This window comes from Barbus barbus (genome assembly GCF_936440315.1).
Source record: "Barbus barbus genome assembly, chromosome: 49".
In the NCBI taxonomy this organism is placed as follows: Eukaryota; Metazoa; Chordata; class Actinopteri; order Cypriniformes; family Cyprinidae; genus Barbus; species Barbus barbus.
The window spans coordinates 13,042,321-13,064,895 of record NC_136727.1 but is presented as its reverse complement, the minus strand read 5'-3'; the positions used below and the strand labels follow the sequence as shown (position 1 = coordinate 13,064,895).

The following is a 22,575-nucleotide window of genomic DNA, read 5'->3' as shown; positions in this document are numbered from 1 at the left end:
TTTTTTTTTTACTGCACAGTTAAATTTTTCACCTAAACAAATTCTGGTAAATAATATTTCTGGTTAATACTCCTTTAAAAAGTGTTTTTTGATTATAATTTTATTATTAGTAGACTAGAGCACGTGGATATGTTGTCATTCTTATACTATAATACTGAACTTTGATTTCAGTGATTTGTCTATGAGATGGACGCTTGCTTCTTGTACTCTTGTTGTACTTTACTTTTGCTTTATAAAAAGGATTTTATAGAAATTTGGATTTCAATTGGTTTAATGAAATATTAAGTAAAATTGTTGTTGTTTTTTGTGCGAGAAATTAATCGTTTAGATTAATCGATAAATTAGTCGATAGATTAATCTAAATAAAAATAGTCGTTAATGGCAGCCCTACTGTATATATAATATGTCCTTAGCCTACAGATTAATAATGCTTAATGTAGATCACAAACGTCTTGTTACATCTGGTTTGAGTCGTAGGTTAACTATATTTGCAGCATTTTTCTGCTGTATTTTCTGCTCAAAGTAATCTATAATTTTGCCTCTCACCGTGTTTCTGTTGTTGTTAAAATAACCGCAGCAGCTCTTGAACTTGAAATCCTGAGCGGAGCATCCCTACTGTCAATCGATTTAAAAAAATTAACTAATTAATCGCACATTTTCTGAAATTAATCGCATTTAATCCCACCTAACATTAAAGTTTTTAAATATACTTTTAAATTGCAATAATTTCACATTCAATCTTCAAATTAATGTACAAACAACATATTTTTAATAGGGATGTAACGATTAACCGTGAGCCGGGTGAAAATCGATTAATATATGTGAAGATTCAAATCGGTTGAGATGCTAAACAAACTGCGATTCAATTAGGGGTAGGAGTTTATATGAATGTATGTCTGAGGGGAACTTACTGTCTTTAGAAAAGTTTAGATGGTATTTTTTCTTTTCATCTTGCTTCTGTATAATGCATATTAAAGTTCATCAGTGCAGAGCTGCTTTGTTTACAGCGGAAACCAAGGAAACGCTTATGCGCCACCTGCTGGCAGAGAGTGAATCTGCATCTCATTCAGCTCGTCTTCTGTTTCATTTCATGCAGATATTTTTATGGATACAGTAGTTTCACAAAACTGAAGCCAGACCATTCTGTTTTTGCTTCAAATTTCGAAATTATACAAACCTAATTTAGATTAAAAACTGCTCACGTTACATGTATGCTGCATCTTTGTTTGGATCATGATTTAAATGCAGTGGTTGCCTCTAATTTTAAACGGAAAGAGCACAGACAAAGCTTTATTTTGTTTATACCAAGAAATTTATTTTATTTGTGTTACTTATTTATTTGATTTGGAGCTTGTTTTAAAATTTCAATTTAGTTTTTTTATTTACATTTACATTATTTACATTTTGCTTTTATCCAAAGCGACTTACAAATGAGGAGAATAGAAGCAATTAAAACCAACAAAAGAGCAATAATATGCAAGTGCTATATTATTATAGTGTTATATTTCAATTTCACAAAGAAACGTGCAGCATTTTGTCCAAGCAATAATAAAAGAACACATTTAATTTATAAATCTCATCTTGTAAAAAAAAAAGAAAAGTGAATCGAATCATGAACTCAAAATCATGAATCAAATCGTGAGTCGAGTGAATCGTTACTTCCCTAATTTTTAATATAATAATGATTTCCCTATAAAACAATCCACTAATATTTAACCATTGAATATAGCCATTAAAAATTACATTATAATTAAGAGCTATCAATTTTTACATTTATTAAACTTTAAAAATAACTTCTAATTTAAGTGAGCTTAAACAATCTTCACATAAACCCATTATAATAAATGTTATATTTAGCTAGGCTACCTGTGCCCCTCAGCAGAAATATACAGAAATTGAATAAATCTATCAAACACTAAATTCTAAACTAAATACAGATAAATACTTACAGCTATATAAAAGTTATTGATTTCCTCTTTTTTCTTTTATTCTTGATGAACAGACATCACAGCAGCTGGTTATTAGGTTGTTTTTGGCTGCTATTTCTTTAAGAGCTGCAGCTGCTGAACAATTATGTTTTATTTTATGAAATGTTTTATATATTTGTATCTATTTTTGAGTTTTCAAATATGTTCATTTACATATGTTATTATATATTTAAGTAGTAACAGTAAAATCAAATTGATGAGCATTTTGAATTCTGCAAGAACAACTTATTTATATAACTTAATTATAAGAACAACACATTTTAATGAGAAATAATGCTTCATTTCAGGAATAAAATCATTTAACTAGGTAACATTATCTTTTTAATTGATTCATCTGATTCATTCAAAAGTGACAATGAATCACCCAATACTTATCCTATTTGTCACTTTTTACCTCGCAACTTCCTTCAGCATGTGTTATAGAATGTTTTAGAAGTAGAAAGAGTGTGGAAATTAACTTTCTGCTTTCATCAGCCTTTTCAAGTTGACCCTTAAAAAGTGTAGCCTTTTGATTGACTTATATCTCCTTTGAGGTCACCTATTCAAAAGGCAGAAAAGAAGAGAAACAGGAAGAAAGAAAGCATACAAAATAGTACTGTTCCCCTTGACCTTCAGCTTTATGGGTGAATGTACTAACGATACATCATAACATAATGAAAGAGATAAAGTAGTGAAAGAGGAAAACGACTTCAGAATTTAAATTTAGTCAAAACTCCATATTTTTCCATAAGCACTTGTCCTTTCCTTTTTTCTTTTGCTTATAGCCTGTTCTTGTTTTCGTAATTGGCGGATTGAAACCATTGCCTCAAAGGATGAAAAGACATGAATTGATCAAATGTGAGCGTAAATGCTTTTTCTCACACTCGAGAATTACTTGACCTTGAATTGAATAGACACAACAATCAGTTATATACAATCAGGACATACAGCCACATTTATTGTGGGCTCGGCCCTATTTGTTACGACACAAGGCCTTTCACAGCTGGGCTCATATGCGTATGAGTGCCTTTCTTCCTTTTGGTTAAATTATACATACGTTTCTTCTTAGCACTTAGTCGTGTGGCTGGCTGGCTGACTGGTTTAAAAAATTGCTCGACATTAAAAACAAATATTCAATCATGGCCCGCATCGCAACCAATTACAGCGAGAGTCCGGGCGAGTCTCGTCAAAATGATTAGTTGCATCACTTATATGCACGGGACGGCCCCTTCTGCATATGCATATGGTCTGCGTGTGCGACACCCGCTAAAACTGCCATTTCATTCCTCTCAGAGCAAATTCACCTTGAGTAATGGGCTGGAAAATACCAGCTGCCAATCAAAATGAATTAATGCATGTGTCTGATTCTGCGCTTTGATTGGCCATGTCATGTTTCATCCAGTTTTTGTGAGAGAAAAGCTAAGCTAGGAAAAAAGGGCACATGATAGCGTGTCAAAATTAAATTAAACTTTTTATTTTAATATAATTTTTAATTAATTGAATTATTTAACCAGTGGAGTAAATATGGAGTATCAAAGTAAATATGGAATGTAAATTTACTTTAAAAATAATCATTTTTATATAGAGTACCAATATACTAAAGTAAATAGGGAGTATAAATGAAGTATTCATTTCAATTACTTTATTTTATTAGTTAAGTAAATATGGAGTATTCATTTCATTAAATTAATGAAAGTATTAATTTAATTTATTTTATTTTATTAAGGAGTATATTGTAATACAAAGTATAAATTAACCTAAAATGAACAAACATTTTAATTAAATTTAAAATTTAAATTTAATTTTAATTACTTTTATTTTATTAAATATGGAGTATCAATATAATAAAGTCAATATGGAGTACATTTAATACTTTAAATACTTAAAAATAAAATGTATTAATTTAATTTAAATACTTTTATTTTAATTATTAAATTAAATACAGAATGCCTATACATTATAGATTGGCCAGCTGTGTAATAATAATATGATTTTATATATTTTTCAAAAAATAACTTCCTTCATTCTCTCCCTTCTCTCTTTGCGAAATCTCTCACTTGCGTGAACTCCCTTTGAGATTACTACGATTCAGTCTTGAAATGCTGGGGTCAGAGAAGGCGATCGGATCCCATAATTTTTCTGTGTCTGGAGAACGTTACAACCCCAGAACCGGCCTGTCATCTTAGAGTTCACCCTTTTTGCCAATCACTACTTTTGCTCTCGCCATAATTTAGCACAGATTTTTAAAGCTCTGCTTTAAATAAACACATTGGCATTTGAAAATACACACACATATATGCACAAATCCAAATATACATGTACATCATCTGAGCTGGCCAATCAAAGATGCTTTGTTTTTTTGGGGGTTGACCAATAAATAAACCAATGACTCACTTGTTTTGTCGTAACTCTGGGTGATGTTGTCGCTGTGGGTCGACGAGCTGCTGGAGTAGGTGACTGTTTGCCCATCCAAAACACCTGGTACTGGAGAGCTGCCCGGCCGAGAACTGCCCACTGAACTGGAGGGCCTGGAACTGGCACAGTTCTGACAAAAAAGGAAAATGCATTTTACTATCAATATAGTGTAGGGTACAGTCTGAGATCATCAGTAAAAAATACTTCTGTTTTAAATTTTTCTATTTAATATATAATATATACTGTCAAATACATAATTTTGTGCATTAGATTTGGTATGGATATGAAAAATATGGAGGAAAAACAACTAAAACTAATGTTAAATATCAAGTCATATTTGAGATCCAAGTCATCATGCACTACATACATGACCAAAAAGTACAGACATATATGGAGGTACCGCAAAATAAATATCCACAGAAGTCTCACAGGAATGTAAACTAGATCTGACATAAAACCCCACAACCTTACCCCTCGTATCACAGAATGACATATAATAAGCTTTGACAAGCAGCCCTGGTTAAGATGGCGTCTGAAGAAGTTAATTTCTTCACAGAAAGAAGTAAATGCATAAACTAGCACTATATCAACATTTAAAATCATAAGAGTGAACATTTTACAACAGGAAATGCACATATATGTAGTATACATCTCTCTCTTTTCAGTCTTATATCTTGTCAAAACTTGAATTAGGATCAAAAAACTAATCTGCTTCCAATTTATATCTATATTTCAGGGCTGTCAGGGAACCAGACCCTGCTTGTATCGCAGCACGTTCGTTTTTCATTTGGCCGGTGCAACTGACAGCTTTATTTTTCTCAAGCAATCTGCCACAGTATGTACAACTGTGAGGTCACAGGGGTTAGTCAACAGTTGGTATGAAGCGCCCTGGCAGCACTGGTCTGGCTCATGAATAAACAAAAACAGCAAAAAAAGGAAACTATAGAGAGAAGGAGAGATGTTTAATAAGCCGCTACATATGTTCAGCAAATGGGACTTTAATATCATGCTGTATATTCATTATCTGCCATTTAAAGTAACTACATTTATGGAGACTGGAATAGTAAAAAAATCCTTGAGAAATCATCTGTATAATTACTAGACTCAATGCATCATCATTTAAATTCACTGAATAACAGTCTAGAGAAAATAGATACAGATCATATTTACATGCCTGATTTAAAACTCAAGTGTAATATCCTTACCACTAACATAAAAAATGTGAATTCAGAGAAAAAAGACTAAATTAGTTTGAGACAGACTCATTGATAGATACATAAGCAGAAAGACAGACAAGACAGAAAAACAGACAGATTAATTGAGATAGGCAGACAGACAGATAGAATGATAGACAGATTAACTGACATAGATTAATTAAGATAGAACAGCAAAGACAGAGCACCAGACAAGCAGACAGACAAGCAGACAGACAAAAAGACAGACAAAACAACAGCCAAGCAGACAGACAGAATGGCAAACAGACAAGCAGATAGACTGAACGGCAAACAGACAGATAGAACGGCAAACAGACAGACAGAACGGCAAACAGACAGACCAACAGACAAGCAGACAGACAGACAAAACAGACAAGCAGACAGATAGAACGGCAAACAGACAGAACAGCAGACAAGCAGACAGACAGACAAAACAACAGAGATAACAACAGACAAGCAGACAGACAGACAAAACAACAGAGATAACAACAGACAAGCAGACAGAAAGAAAGGCAAACAGACAGACCAACAGACAAGCAGACAGACAGACAAAATAGACAAGCAGACAGACAGAACGATAAATAGACAAAACAGCAGACAGACAAAACAACAGACAGACCAACAGATAAGCAGACAGACAGAACGGCAAACAGACAAGCAGACAGACAGACAAAACAACAGACAGACCAACAGATAAGCAGACAGACAGAATGGCAAACAGACAAGCAGACAGACAGACAAAACAGACAAGCAGACAGATAGAACAGCAAACAGACAGAACAGCAGACAAGCAGACAGACAGACAAAACAACAGAGATAACAACAGACAAGCAGACAGACAGACAAAACAACAGAGATAACAACAGACAAGCAGACAGAAAGAAAGGCAAACAGACAGACCAACAGACAAGCAGACAGACAGACAAAATAGACAAGCAGACAGACAGAACGATAAATAGACAAAACAGACAGACAAAACAACAGACAGACCAACAGATAAGCAGACAGACAGAACGGCAAACAGACAAGCAGACAGACAGACAAAACAACAGACAGACCAACAGATAAGCAGACAGACAGAACGGCAAACAGACAAGCAGACAGACAGACAAAACAGACAAGCAGACAGATAGAACAGCAAACAGACAGAACAGCAGACAAGCAGACAGACAGACAAAACAACAAACAGGTGGATGCTAAGCCAGTGATAAGGTGCTCTGGGCGGCTGCTAGAGCATTCTAAGCGGTTGCTATGGTGGTCTCGGATGGGTAGACAGTTACAAAAATAAACATCAGTTTACTCTACGATGAGTTAGAAAATCGTAAGGGTTCCCTCAGGCAAAAACCCATCCATCTACAGCACATCCTGTACGTTATCACTACTATATTGGAAGTCACTACATTCCCTGACCACTGCTCTCATCCAATAAAGAAGAGTACATTTTCCTATCCCATTCTGGACCCAGTCCAGCACCAAAGCTATTCGGCGAGATACAGTATATCACCTCTAGATTTATGGCGCAAAATGGCATTAGCTAAAAAACCATCCTCCACACGTGGCCAGCGAATCTCATCGCGTGGACTTCGAAAATTGCCCAGAGAGCGCTAAAGGGTCCCACTGCTAATACGACCCTCTACAATTTATCAGCTGCTACCTGGCACTCGCGTTTGGGGCCGCAGTCGTTTTTTACAAGTCCCAGTCTTAACGGTGTCAGGCCTGTCAGGGGGGTCAAAGGGAAGAGGGAGGGGGCCATATTCTAAAATCAATCCGCCTTTAGAAATTGTCTCATTCCGTTTTCAATGACCTGGTGGCGCGGCAAGGGCCAAGCGGGATAAACTGCCGTAGGCCATAAACCGTGACAAGCCCAGAGGAGAGTTAACGTGGCCATTCATAGAGGAACCGCTGGAGGTGAGGTGATTCGCTGAAGGGGTGGGGGGGGGGGGGTGTCTATTAACTACTTTTAAACCGCTTTGGTGAAGCTAGGTGATCTCCGTCAACAGCAGCCTCGCGTATAAATACAGGCCTGACAGTTTAATGTGAAGGGACGAGCTTCCACAGGATTAGAAACATGTAACCCAGGGCTGCTGCTTGACATTGGCTGGATTGAGGTGGCCTGAGTGGGTGTGTGAAACGGGACCGGGGGCAAAACATGCACTGCGTTATGAAATTTGCACTATATAAAGAGTAGAGGCCTCCGGTAGCCGAAAAAACATGCAAACATTCAAGAACTTACGGAGAAATTTAAGGCTTTTCTTCTTTCTTTGATTCTGTTGACTGTGTTTCGAACCTGTGGATAACAAGGAGGGGGTGGATGGTTAAAATGTCATGACTCAGTACTAAACACTTCATACAAAACACTTTGCGCTCGCATGAGTCTTGGCCCCGGGAAGGTGAAATTCAATCCGGACTGGGAATAGAGAAAGCAAACAGCCTGCATTGCATAAAAGTCAATGAGTGCCGGCAAGCAAAATGTTCCAGTTTGTCACACGTAATGGGTCCTGAAAGTGACACGTAGAGTCGGCAAAGTAAGGAGAGCGTCTTAACCTCTCATCCGTCACACCATACAGGGGGCCGCGGGAATAAAGCGATAAAGGAAACGACCACCCTTGCAGAACAAATTACATTTAGACTGTGTGAGAAAAACAGGGATGTTGGGTGATGCATGCTGAATGACATACACAGTACTATAAACTCATGCTGTTTTATTTTAGTGGCGTGAACCGATAACTCGTAAATACGCATCACATTTAAAGCCTTTTTTTCTAGCAGCATGTTTATTATGTCACAGCAATGCCAATTTGCTAAGCCTAAAATATAATTTTTTGAATTTGAATTACAAATATATAAAAGAAAAATTCACTGCTATTAATTTTTTTTAAATGCAATATATATATATATATATATATATATATATATATATATATATATATATATGAAACATTAAACATAATTTGTACATTACATTCAAATATTATTCAAACATTACATATTTGCATTCATTTTAATATTACAAAATAAATGATTTAATATAAAAATAAATATCATATGTTTTATATTTATATTTTTATATTTATAATAATATATTTTACTTTATATAGTCCTTTTCCCGAGCTCAAAGCGCTTTACAAATCAACATTAAACATACAGTAAATATATAAATAAATATACACACACACACACACACACACACACACCATATATATATTGGAATTGGCCTTACTGTTCCAATACTTTTGGAGGGCACTGTATACATAAAATATATAACATATATTAGAAAATTCTATAGAATTCCAAGAGAAAAATTCTAAGAGAAATATTGCAATTTAATTTTGTTAACATATATTGACATAAAAATGCTATATATATATATATATATATATATATATATATATACACACACACACACATTTATATATACACAATATTTTGTTACAGGGGTTACGATACGATACATTGCGATACTGTAAGCAAGGCGATATATTGGGATATTTCTTATTTTAGCAATAGGATATATTTTTAGGAAAGCTGTCATTAAGAACACACCACCGTATGCAAACCTTAGCAAAAAATAAATAAATAAAAATTGTTTAACCAGAACACACTGGGATCTGCATTTGCAATAATAAGTCCCTATAACATTCAACATTATTGAACCACTTTTCGAGCAGTAAGTTACGAGTAAAGGGGGAAAAATTCAAGTGCTTGCAGGATTCTTTAGTTAAATGTACAGTGGCATGCGAATGTTTGGGAACCCCTTGCAGAATCTGTGAAAATGTGGATAATTTTACCGAAATAAGAGAGATCATACAAAATGCATATTATTTTTTATTTAGTACTGTCCTGAGTAAGATATTTTCCATAAAAGATGCTTACATATAGTCCACAAGACAAAAAAAATAGCTGAAATTATTAAAATAACCACATTCAAAAGTTTGGGAACCCTTGGTTCTTAATACTGTGTGTGGTTACCTGGATGATCTACGACTGTGTTTTTGTTTTGTGATGGTTCTTCATGAGTCCCTTGTTTGTTCTGAACAGTTAAACTGAGCACTGTTCTTCAGAAAAATCCTCCATGTCCTGCAGAATCTTCAGTTTTCCAGCATCTTTTGCATATTTGAACCCTTTCCAGCAGTGACTGTATGATTTTGAGATCCACCTTTTCACGCTGAGGATGATTGAGGGACTCAAACACAACAATTAAAAAAGGTTCAAACATTCACTGATGCTCCTGAAGGAAACACGATGCATTAAGAGCCGGGGGTGAAAACTTTTGAACAGGATGAAGATGTCCAAATTTTTCTTATTTTGTTGAAATATCATATTTTTCCATTTAGTACTGCCCTTCTGACGTGACAGAAGATACTTGCATGTTTCCTGGAAGACAAATGAAGTACAATTTACCTTGATCTTCAAATTCAAAAAGTTTTCACCCCCGGCTCTCTGGAAAGGGTTAAAATATGCAAAAGATGCTGGAAAACTGAAGATTCTGCAGGACATGGAGGATTTTTCTGAAGAACAGTGCTCAGTTTAACTGTTCAGAACAAACAAGGGACTCATGAACAACCATCACCAAACAAAAAAACAGTCGTAGATCATCCAGGTAACCACACACAGTATTAAGAACCAAGGGTTCCCAAACTTTTGAATGTGGTTATTTTAATAATTTCAGCTATTTTTTTGTCTTGTGGACTATATGTAAACATCTTTTATGGAAAATATCTTACTCAGGACAGTACTAAATAAAAAATAACATGCATTTTGTATGATCTCTCTTATTTTGGTAAAATTATCCACATTTTCACAGATTCTGCAAGGGGTTCCCAAACTTTCGATCCCCACTGTATATGTATAAAATGTATTTTATAAAACGATCATATATATTTTTAGACCTTGCTTTAAAGGTTCACAGTTTAAGTTTACAATTGTGACACACCCCCGGTTTCACAGACAAGGCTTAAGCTAGTCCCAGGCTAAAATGCATGTTTGAGCTGTCTCAACTGAAAATATCTTGCTCTGACATATCTTAAAATATGTCAGTGTCATTGTTCTGTGTCAAGATGCACACCTGTAATGTTTTCTTCTAAGGCATTTTTGTAAAAGTTGCTTAAATATCTTAATTTAACTAAGGCCTAGTCCTGGCTTAAGCTAAACCCTGTTTGTGAAACCGGGCCACAATGTCATAACATTTTAATCTGAACAAAAAATTGCATCCGCTTAATATCAATGAAAAATAAAGTGCTTGCAGGATTCCTAAAGAAAACAAAACAATTGTAAAACAATAAAATAAATACAGATGTTGAACATTCTCAGAACCTTTCAACTTGGATTTCACAGGTTTTTCAGTTTGTATTTATGTTCTGCGTGGAATTGCAGAGACGCGAGCACCGCCCCAACGGCACAAAACGCACCCAACACGAGAGAATGTTGATCTTTGGTAACTAGCATCAACTTTTCTAGACTGTAAATCTGTGGAAAATCAGGACAAAAATCGTGTAGTGTATTCCAGCTTTAAGAGACTATAGATAAGTTTACATCCATTTAAAAAGAGGTTTCATAATGAGGCTAGTTTCTGTGTTCATCCCCATGAATTAAATGTTTTATTGTTTTGTTTTATTTGATTTTTGAATGTGTAACTTTTTGTACTGAAACCAATATCTTGTGCACTAAAAATGTCTCAATGTAGATTTTGGTGAGCTTAATAGGTACGTTTACCCAAATAACGCTAACATTAGTAGCGTGCCCTAATGCTAGTATTTCCTGTCACTGTTTAAGTTCAGAGATGAAGACTGTTATCTAGCGGTCGGGATATGAACTCAGAACAAAACAACTGCCATGAATCTTGTATGATTATTTATTTTTAAATATCGATATTCCGTTTTTGAGAATCGAAACAGTATTTTCAAACAAAATATCGCGATGTATCGATATTTTCTTACACCCCTAATATTTAAATTCTGAGAAAAACTTTTCTAAAAGAAACATTGCAAATTTATTACATTAACATATCGACAAAAAATGCAATATATGCTACATTTATGTAAATAAGTTATACCAAAACATAATTTTTTACATTATATATTAATATAGCTATTGCATTATTCAAATATTACATATTCATATTTACATTTTTTAACATAAAAATGACAATGTTACAAACATTACACTATACTACACTTTTTTTGTAACTATGAATAATTTAGTGTGAGTGTTTATATCTATATTTTCTGTATGTCAGTATTCCCCACATCATACAATCCAATCCAGCTGTTTCCTGGCCTGCTAGATATTATTTTCCAGCCTGGCTGTGAGCAATCACAAAAAAACCTGTCTGCATTTCCCAGCACGAGCGCGGCACAAGCTCCAGCCCTTCACTGGTGAATATGCATTAGCTCTTATGACTTCATTAGGCTCTGCTGTTGTCATAAATTATTGCTGCCATGCAGATATACACACACTAGCATGTTCTGAACAAACACCATCAGCGTGACGACAGAGTTAATGAAGAGAATAGAAAAGTTCTGACAGCTCGGAGTCGACAGTAATACGTCAGATTTGCAAACAGACACTCTCTTCTCCATCTCCCACATTTTGAGTGCGCTGTACCTTTAATGAATGGAACTGGAAAATCAAATCAATTTATTCCAAATAAAAATCACAGAAAGCTACTCGAAAAAGAGCATTTCCAGCATCAAAAGGAACTGGTTTGAAGTTGCTGCTCTTAAAAGCAGTTTAGCTGTTTTCCTCTCAAGGTTTTAAAGTGATGTAGTCCTAATGTTCAATATAAAAATACATTAGATACTATTTCCATATGAAAGCAATGCAAATGGACACATTTTCCAAAGGAAAAAGAAAGGTCATAAAAACAATGACCATTATTAAGTAAAAACAGACTAAATTATATAACGTTTTTTTTTTACTGATCAGTTTTAATATGTTCTTGGTGTGAAATGATCTACTGTATATAAAAGGGAAATTATCATCAAGTGAATTGCAATTATCTGTTATTCTAAACAGGAGATCACAATATAGGCATTATTAATATTTCCTTATTACAATATTCTTATGTTCAACAAGTAACTATACAAAATTTTGCATCAGATAAAGCTAACAAACAGATTTATATGGTACCTAAAGTATTTGACTGCAAAATATTCCCATGGCTTAACTAATGGCTGGACATTGGGAATAAATGGCATGTTATGTGAATCTGATCTCTCTATCTCAAATGGCTGGTTTTACATATTCTCCCTCGCACGTGTCCTTTGAGATAATCAACTGTACAGATGAGCCAAACAGATTTTATAGTCCCGGTAGAATTGAAATATTCTCTGACTTTTTTTGTCTTTGTATACTACCACTTTGATCATTCTCCTCAATTATTCTATTAAACAAGAATTTGTGGTGTCAGGTGGTGAAACTTAATCTGCTATTGTTTCTTGTCACATTTGACGATACAAAAGGAACAAGGTGGATTCGCGAAAAAAGAAAAGCAACGATTATTACATTCGATATTTAACGAAACACCCTTTGAAAAAAGTGTAAAGCAGACACGAGCTGCTCACAAATTGTGAAGACCTCTGGGTCAAGGAGAGCCGGGGGTTGGAAAATAGATTCCGACGTACTAAAAAAGCCTGTTAAGCAAGAATGCGGCGATGATTTATTTTACAATGCGGAGAGGGTCACCGGCGAGTCTCTGCTGTGTCAATACAGGGCTCGGTCTCAGGGCCATCTCCTTACACCTCTTTTGAAGACACTGAAAAGGTAGAAGCAAAGGTAGAGAAAAGGCAGGGGAGCTCCATCTATACTCAGGGGTGGAGATGAAGAAGGGAGAGGAGGAAATTAAGAAGCGGAGGTCTATGGCCTGCTGACTGCACTTATTCATGCACTCCAATTAGGTCTGTTATATTTGAGACATTACTCTGACATTTAAAATGATAATTCTTAAAATAATGTTAATTAATTGATTATTATTGTTTATTTAATATTTAATTTATAAATGTGTTTAGTAATAAATAAATAATTAATCATGCTTAAAAGGAATTTTTCTGCAATCAGAGCAATTCAAGCTTGATGTACCACCTTTATGTTTTTCCAAGTCCACAATCAGTGCAGGCCACTTGCTACAACAGGCAACACAAACTACCCCTGATGAGAGCTGAGAGTACAAAACAAGCGACAAGTTGTTCACATAGAACCCATTATGGCATTCTTAAATTCATTTAAAAATTGTAAACTGCAAAATGTATTATTATTATTATTATTATTCATATTATTAAAACTAATATTTATAATACATATTTATTTAAACAAATACTATTTATTTATTTATTTATTTTAACATGCAGTATTGTTATTATTGTTAATCATATTATTATTATTGAAATAATTAGTACAATAAATATTTATAAAATTAATATTTCTATTTATGTAAACCATTATTATTATTGTTTTTATTACTATTATAATTATTATTATAATTATTTATGTAAACTATTATTATTATTATTATTATTGAAATAATAAGTACAATAAATATTTATCTCAATGAATATTTGTATATTTATTTAAACTATTATATACTACTACTACTGAAAACAATATTTAAATTAAGATGTATTAATTTTATGTAAATGCAGGGCTTAAAGTTCTCCGACACCGTGCCGGATCTCTGGCGTGCGCCGTTTGGCTGTGGGGGAAAAAAAGATAAAGATAAACACGAGTCGCGCAAAATAGAGAGTCACAGCTGATGAATGGAAAAGAAGCCTGGGTCTCAAGCGCGACACGTTGAAAAAGCTTACGCTCCATTCACACGGGACGTCGGCATCAACGCTTGATGGAGGGCGTGTCTGAAGCTTGGTGCTGATGCGCCGTCATAGTGACAACAGCCAATCACATACTTTTCTGGTGTTGCATGAACGGGATTGGCTAGCATCTGCGCTAGGGTATTTGCATAAGGCAATCTGATTGGCTGACGCCTGGGTTGGCGCTTGAAAAGTTTTCAACTTCTGCCGCGAGCAACGCCAGTGAAGCGACGCGACAGACCCACAATTCAGTTCGGCAACGCTTGACGTCATTCAAAGATGTCCATCTAACACCATTTTTATATAGAAAATATTTATATAAAAAAAAACTATTCAAAAATTGTATTCTTTGCATGTGCTGCACTTTATTTGTGCCATTTTCTTTTATTAGTCTATTTATTAGAATTTGAAAGATAATAACAATATTGTGTGATATCACAACATAGTGAGATCTGATTTTACTCCCTGAAAACCAAAACAGTGGTGCTTGAAATTCCTTGAAAATCCTCGAATTTCATTTTGCAGTATCTTTACGAACCCTGTTTAAGTTACCAGTTCTTGGAGTATTTTAATGTTTTTTGTTGTTGTTAACTGAACTGTAGTTTTCTGTAGTAAACTGTCTTTGTATATTTCCTATTTTATATTCATTTTCTATTATTTAATTCACCATTATTTCTTTTGAATGAAACAATTTCAGAAATTTCATGTTTTAGATTGTAGGTTATCTTGTACTCTGTCAAGGACAAAGCTAACCAGCGAAACTTGATATCAAAAGCATCTTAAATGTTACATGTGTTTGCACCATATTGTAGAGAGTAACCTTTCTTGGTATTGCTGTTTCAAATAGCCCACCATAATCTGTAGTCTGGGCCTGTCAAGGGCTATTGGCAATGGCAGATACAATACATTACTAGTTAGTTTCAAGGAAAATCGTTTTCAAATAATGTTCTTTTTTTTGTTCGCCAAATAACTGGTGTATATGGTGTATATGTCCACCCCCGCAACCCCCGGAAAAAAAGTTCAGGCTCAGGATTTTTTTTTACTTTAACCCCTGTAAATGTTATTGCTATTAACATTATTGTAATTGTAATTATATTATTAATATTAAATAAGGCTGTAAATTTATTATTATTATTATTATTACAATAAATACTTATCTATTTATCTATATACAAATATATATATATATATATATATACACACAAATTAATATTTGTATATTTATTTAAACAAACATTTAGTGGTAGTAATAATAATAATAAATAATAATAATACAATTTTATAATTTAAAAATGTATTTAAATGCATGCTTGTCTATTTATTAGCATACTTAATGTACATATTTATATATGCATTAATAATAATAGTGGAAAAACTAGATAGATAGATAGATAGATAGATAGATAGATAGATAGATAGATAGATAGATAGATAGATAGATAGATAGATAGATAGATAGAGGCTGTTCTTATAAATAATAGAGCAAACATTTATGTTTTGTTATTATTAATCAATTATTAATGTACTTATTTATGGAGAGAGAAAATCAACCTACACAAGTACAGACAAACAAGAAATAAAAGCTGAAAAACTGATCTTAGATTGGATGACGATGGTTACAGTCATCCATATGTGCCTTGTTCACATTTGGATTTGAATTTCAAGATGGCATTATGGTACATATTCACCTCTTTCCCAATTCATCACCATAGTTTCTCACTCTTTGGAAGAGCATCTAAATGTTAATAGGCGATGTGCAGGTAAATTTCCAGCCGATCTTCCACGGCGGCGTCCCGCATACATATCCGTTTCTCTGATCCGCCGCTGAGCTCTAATGTCAGAATGTTAAATGGAAGACCATGAGTTTAAAAACTTAAAGAGGCAGTGAAATATTGGCCAATGTGCTTGAGGGATGACTGGCTCTTTACTCCGGGTGTCAGTGTTTAATGGTGGGCTTGGATGCATATAAGTTAGCCCAAGCATGAAGGGCAGTGGGACGCTCATGTGGAGAAAAAAAGGCTCGCTTTCAATCCGCCCTCCTTTGGCGGGGCGGGGGTCCCATCAGAAACATCAAGTCATTTCTCTCACTCACTCAGTCAGCCTTGAGATGCACTGCGGACTTACCTCAGTGTTGTACACTCCATATATCAGGAAGATGAAGAGGCCCTGCGAAAGAAAGAAAGAACTTGTTAGGAATCTTTCTGAGATTCTGAAATGAATAAGAACTGTATATAAAAAACATTTCTGAAGCTGATATGCGTATCACTATGATGAACTTTGGCCCAAGGTTTCTTAAGCTTATTCTTCCCTCGAAAGTAAGCAAGAAAGAGGCTAAAGAAGAACAATCAGTGGCATAGATAGACTTAAAGCACAAGAAATAAATGGAAAAGAAAAACCAAAGGGAGCTTGAATGGGGCTGCCCTTGGATGTACAGAATGACAAAAAAATGGCCATTTTTAATTATTTCCACAGTTGTGCATCTGAAGGTCTGGAGAGTCAAAGAACAGACTACAAATTGAGGAAAAAAAAGGTGAGAGTCAATTAAAAATTGGAATTCTCAAAGAATGTAAAACCACGCAAAAGAAAGTTTGGGTTTTGCGATACGGATGTGTAAAATGGTATGGAATTAGATCAAAAGATCATCATTTACTCTTCCCTCGAGGTTATTTAAATTCCTTCAAAGGAACGAAAAAGTTTTGGAATAAGTAAAAGAAGGCATTTTTGTCTAATTATTCATTTAAAGTTAGTCTTATTAGCAATGCCAAGTTAAATCAACAACACGAGCCAAATTTATTAAATATCTGTATATATTCTATACACATTTTGTTCTTTACACTTAATATTTTCTTCAAAAGAGGATGAAAGAAAAACCATTTCAACTCTAGAGCCAAGTGTGTGAATGAACTGCCCTTGAGGGAAGAAAGAGGGCACATATGGTCGTAAAATAAAAAAGTGCCATTTGTTTCTTTATTTCTATTGAATAAAGAAAGTTGCACATCTTTAGGGCTTTTCAAGGAAATTGAAAGTTGTACTAACTTAAGGTCAACACTTTTCTGCGCTTTTTTTTAGTTTTAGTTCTGAAATGTTCTTGACTATACTCGCAGAAGTTGATACTTTTTTAGCATTGGTCAAGTTTAATGCATTAACTTCACAAATGCAAGGTCTACATTCCGTCAAAATCTTGCGATTATGAGAATTAATTTTTTTATTGGTGTATTTTGCTCTGTCCTGTCTGACAGCTGTGATAGAGTCGCATCAATCAGGCAGGAGTTTGGAACGTCCAATTTGCCACAGCTGGATCACAATGCATCATCATTGACAGCGTGATTTGGAGGTCTGCTCCAGATGTCCACTATGTTGCCTGTGATACCAACCCTCTTTATTTCATCAGCGCTGGGGAGCCGCAGATCTCCCATGAGGCAACACTACGCTATCAGCTACTGTCAAAGTAGCAGTGACATCTATCATAAAATAAAGAAAAAAGAAAAAATAAAGAGAAATTAAAAGAGAAAATAAAGAGAAATTATTTTTTGTATGCTAGTCTATGAAAACCAAAATGGCAAATATTGGCATATTAAAATCATATTTATTTTTGATAAATGAAAAATCGGATCTTAAAATCTTTTTTTTTTTTTTTTGCAAATTTCATGGCATATAAAATATGGTGTCTTTACAGATAATTACATAAGTAAATATTTGTTTAATTAAATATTCTTTCTAATAATTTAGAATTGTTATGTAATATTAAAACTAAATATTATTATTATAAATAATACAATTATAAAACCGCATTATTATTATTACTATTATTAAAATATTCGTATGTTTAAATAGATAAGTATTCATTTAAAACAGCATTTAATATTATTATTATTAAAATATATATTTGTATGCTTAAATAGACAAATATTTGTTTAAATGAAAATATTAATACATAATAATATATTAATAACAATAATCATCAACAAATGTTAAAATTAATAAATTAATCTTCTGGGGTCTGAGGGTGTTTTGGGGGCCTGGAGAAGTTTTGACATGCCCTGACATTTGTGCTTTTTTCAGTTGCTTATAAATATATAAATGGCTAAAGTCTAATAACACTGTAAACAGCACAAACTGGGCTACAATAATATGTTAGCAGCTTTTATGTACTTGATTTTGTTTTTGAGAAAGAAACGTTTATGCGTGGTCACTGAAATAAGGCCATAAAACACATACAGAACGTTTGTTCACAAGACTTCTGAGAACTGGATCTTGTAGCCTAGAATTTTTGCTTCAAAATAATGTGAAAATCATCTTGTTTATTTGCTCACAGAAAATAATATATTGATTTAAATTTAAATAAATTTAATAGAATATGAGAACAAAATATGAGAACAAAATAAATTTAAATGTTTTTTTTGTTTGTAGTTCATTAAGAATATTTTTAGCTATCACACAAAATAACTTGAGATTCACTTGTGAGTTCCGTTAAACATTTTATTAGGATCAATCAAAGCTGTCTTTCAAAGCTGACTTTTAGCATCATTACTCCAGTCACACGATCCTTCAGAAATCATTCTAATATTCTGATTTGCTGCTCAAAAAACATTTATTATTATTATTATGTTGAAAAGAGCTAAGAAGAATTATTTGATTTTTGTGATGAATAGAAAGTTCAGAAGAACAGCATCGTTTGTAACATGATACATGTCTTTATCATCACTTGAGTGCTAAATAAAAGTTTTAATTTCTATATATACTGTCTCCAAGCATTTGAACCTGGCATTTTCATAGTGTATATTGTTTATGTGCTTAGAAGGGGAAAAAAAGAAAGAATGTTATTTCTCTCAGCAGATCTTCTTCCAGAAACAGAAAGTAGCTGGGATGAACTTGTTTGCGATGTGGGCGTTTACATTCGCGCGCCTCACGTGGATGTTTGAATGTGATCGGCGCGTGTGCGTGACCGCATTAGATATAATGAGTTGAGACGGAAAAACTGGACATCGCGTTGGTTTCAAACGGATTACTTTAACATAGAATATTTGTTTTGGACTTGACTTACTTCATTTAAAAGTAGACATTTCAAGCTTTCTATACATATGTTTCTCATGTATTTGAGGCGAGTATTCGCAGAGATTCATGTTGTTTTATTTACGTGTCTGTGAAGAGAGGTGACAGAGATGTTTATTTTCTCTATTTTTTTAAAGCACATTGTTTTGTTGTTATTATGACTATACACAAATAAAAGTAGACCCTTTGCAGTTTCAAATGATACCTTATTCTTATCTGTACGATCAAAACTGACGTCATAAAAAAAAACGAGACAGCCCGCACCGGTGCATACCGCATAAACCACGCATAAACGCAAACGTTTCTTTCTCAAAAACAAAATCAAGTACATAAATGCTGCTAACATATTATTGTAGCCCAGTTTTACATAAATATTTAAATAATAATAATATGTTGTGTCATCATAAAAAATATTTATTTAAAAAGTTTTTAAATAATTAATCATTGTTATATAATATTGTATTGTATTATTGTATTATATTCATTTTATTATTATTATTATTGAATATCTGTAATATTGTTTAAATAGAAAGATCAATATTGTTTTAAATAAATATGCATTATTATTATTTAAATTAATATTTGTCTGTTTGAATAAACAGACAAATATTTGTTTCAATGATTTGATCATCATCATCAACAATAAATATGTATAAATCTTAAAATGAGTAAATGAATAGTGATTTACATAAATATTTGAATAATAAGTTAAAATAAATAATTAAATATTCACCTTTAAATAAACACTTATTTAAATTATGATTAATGCTATTTAATATTGTATTATAACAAGTATATTATTATTATTATGTAAATGAATATTCATACGTTTACATAAGTACTTAATTAATAAATGTATTATTGTTGTTGTAAATAAACAAATACATACAAAAATGTGGAGCTGATCAATTATATTTTGTGAAACGTGAACAGTGAACAATTTGTAACATTGTTTAAATGTTTTTATCCTGTTTTAAACCGTAGTTTTTCTTTAGTCACACTGAATTCAGTGCTGCGCTACAGTACCCACGACTTCTCTAAGGAAGCAATACCCAGTGATAGTGGGGGGTAAAAGACAATGCGGCACGCATCCCACTGTCAATTTCCTATTTAGTATTGCAAATGAATTATCATGTTTTTGATCATGGGCCTTATTTGTGTTTAAGCTTTCATTGTGTTCTGAACAAAGTGGGAAAAATCCCTTGCATATTATGAAAAATGATCAATTAGAATATAATTGAGATAAAAATAAAATGGCACCAAAACAATAATGATGAATTGTTTAAAAAGTTAATTCATTAATGACGAGCTAAAAACAAACACGGAAAAATGGAGCACATTTAAATGCATTGTGTTTTTTGGGTTTCGGGGGAAAAAATGCATTTCTTTTGAACTCAGCTCTAAAATGGTGAAAATGTATGCAAAGGGATTGTATTGCTATACATCAAACAAAAAGCATAAATTATCTGCTAACGAAACTAATTAGGAAACAATTCCGTTGTTTAAAAACAGAATCCATTCGAAACCGGCAAATGTTGTTTTTCTAAAAACATGTGGCACCCCAGAGATCATGATGCATTCGCAAGTGTGATTTCATTCCAACAATCAGGACGTGCTCGTTCTAACGCTTCCTTAATGCATGAAGTGTTAGGCAGATACAGAAAATATTGCTTGCATAAAAGTCTATAGAAGTCAAAATGGCAAATAAAAATACAATTCTAGAGCTGGCATTCATGTATTTATTTGATTTGATTTTTTAACAAATATTTATTATTATTAATATTCATGTGAATATATATTTAATTCAACAACAACTACTACTACTAATAATAATAATAATAATAACATTATTATTATTATTTCTGACAGTAAAGTAGTCAAGGAAATTTATTTATTTATTTAAACAAATATTTATTGATATTCATCCTAATACATATTTAATAATAATAATAATAATAATAATAGAAATACTACTAATAATACACGCATATTTTTATACATTTAAATAAATATTTGTGTAAGCATTTGATAATAACTACATTTGCTTAAATAAACAAATTGGTAATAACCATTCTTATTATTATTATTTCTGAGTGTATAGTCAATAAAATTCATTTATTTATATATTTAAACAAATATTTCATAATATTTATGCTAATACATATTTAATACTATTACTATTACTACTACTACTACTACTAATAAAAATAATAATACTTTTTTACATACATTTTATAAATTTAAATATTTTTTTAAATAAATATTTGGTATTATATAATAATATAGCAAGCAAACTAATAAATAAATAAATGTCCTCCACTTTTTAAAATTCTTTTAGCATACTTGACTTTGAACAAAGAATGGTGGTAGGTAGATACAGATGGAATCAATAACACAACATTTCCCCCCCAAAAAAGGAAGTGAAATATTTTTGTTGAGGTCCCTCATGCCTGCACCATCCTGTGTCAAACAGATAAATCCCTCTCAAATGTGTGTGCCGTGCTGAACACACTGTACTCCTCCGAGAAGAAAGGCCCTTGCTCCTCATTACCTACGACAAGATACAGAAACTCACTTTGCTTTTCATTTAGGGACTTCACGTCCCTTTTTATGGATGTCTGCCTTCACGCTTTTACTTACTTCGCCTCGCCGCCTGCCGCGTAATAAATGATTATAAATTTTCACAGATGACCACCTCATCTTTTTTATCCCTTCGCCGGTCCCCTAATGCACAAAAAGTTAGAGAGCAAGCAGGTACAAAATTTTCCTCCGCAAAACCCTTTTTTGTCTTTATTTATGACGTTGTCCTTGGTAAGGGAAATTTCAATGTACTGAAATGAAAACTATGATTAAAGGGACACAGTGTATGGGCAGAGAGAACAGGGCAGCTCTCCATCTCTGCGCTGTTATATATATATATATATATATATATATATATGATGCTGGGTGAACAAATGGAGCTGACCGGATGAACGGATGGAGTGACAGCAATGGTTTTGGAGGAAAAAAGCACTGAACATCATCCACAGCATCTGATTTTAGTAAGTAGTAATGAAAGGAAACAGTATCTATCTAGCCGACTAATTTATCTATGGAAAACACTCGAGCGGTGTTTGAGCAGGACCA

At 33.2% G+C, this 22,575-nt stretch overlaps 1 protein-coding gene across 1 annotated transcript in view; it reads right to left on the bottom strand.

The window, feature by feature from the left end:
• The window catches only part of LOC306867670 (adhesion G protein-coupled receptor L3-like), a 101,356-nt gene that overhangs the window by 40,482 nt on the left and 38,299 nt on the right, over positions 1-22,575 (bottom strand). Inside the window, exons 20-22 of the mRNA XM_079413471.1 lie at positions 16,522-16,563; positions 7,830-7,883; positions 4,362-4,512 (exon numbers count right to left, since the gene is read on the bottom strand). Of these exons, the coding sequence (XP_079269597.1) occupies positions 4,362-4,512; positions 7,830-7,883; positions 16,522-16,563 (247 nt within the window). The remainder of the gene's footprint in view (positions 1-4,361; positions 4,513-7,829; positions 7,884-16,521; positions 16,564-22,575) is intronic.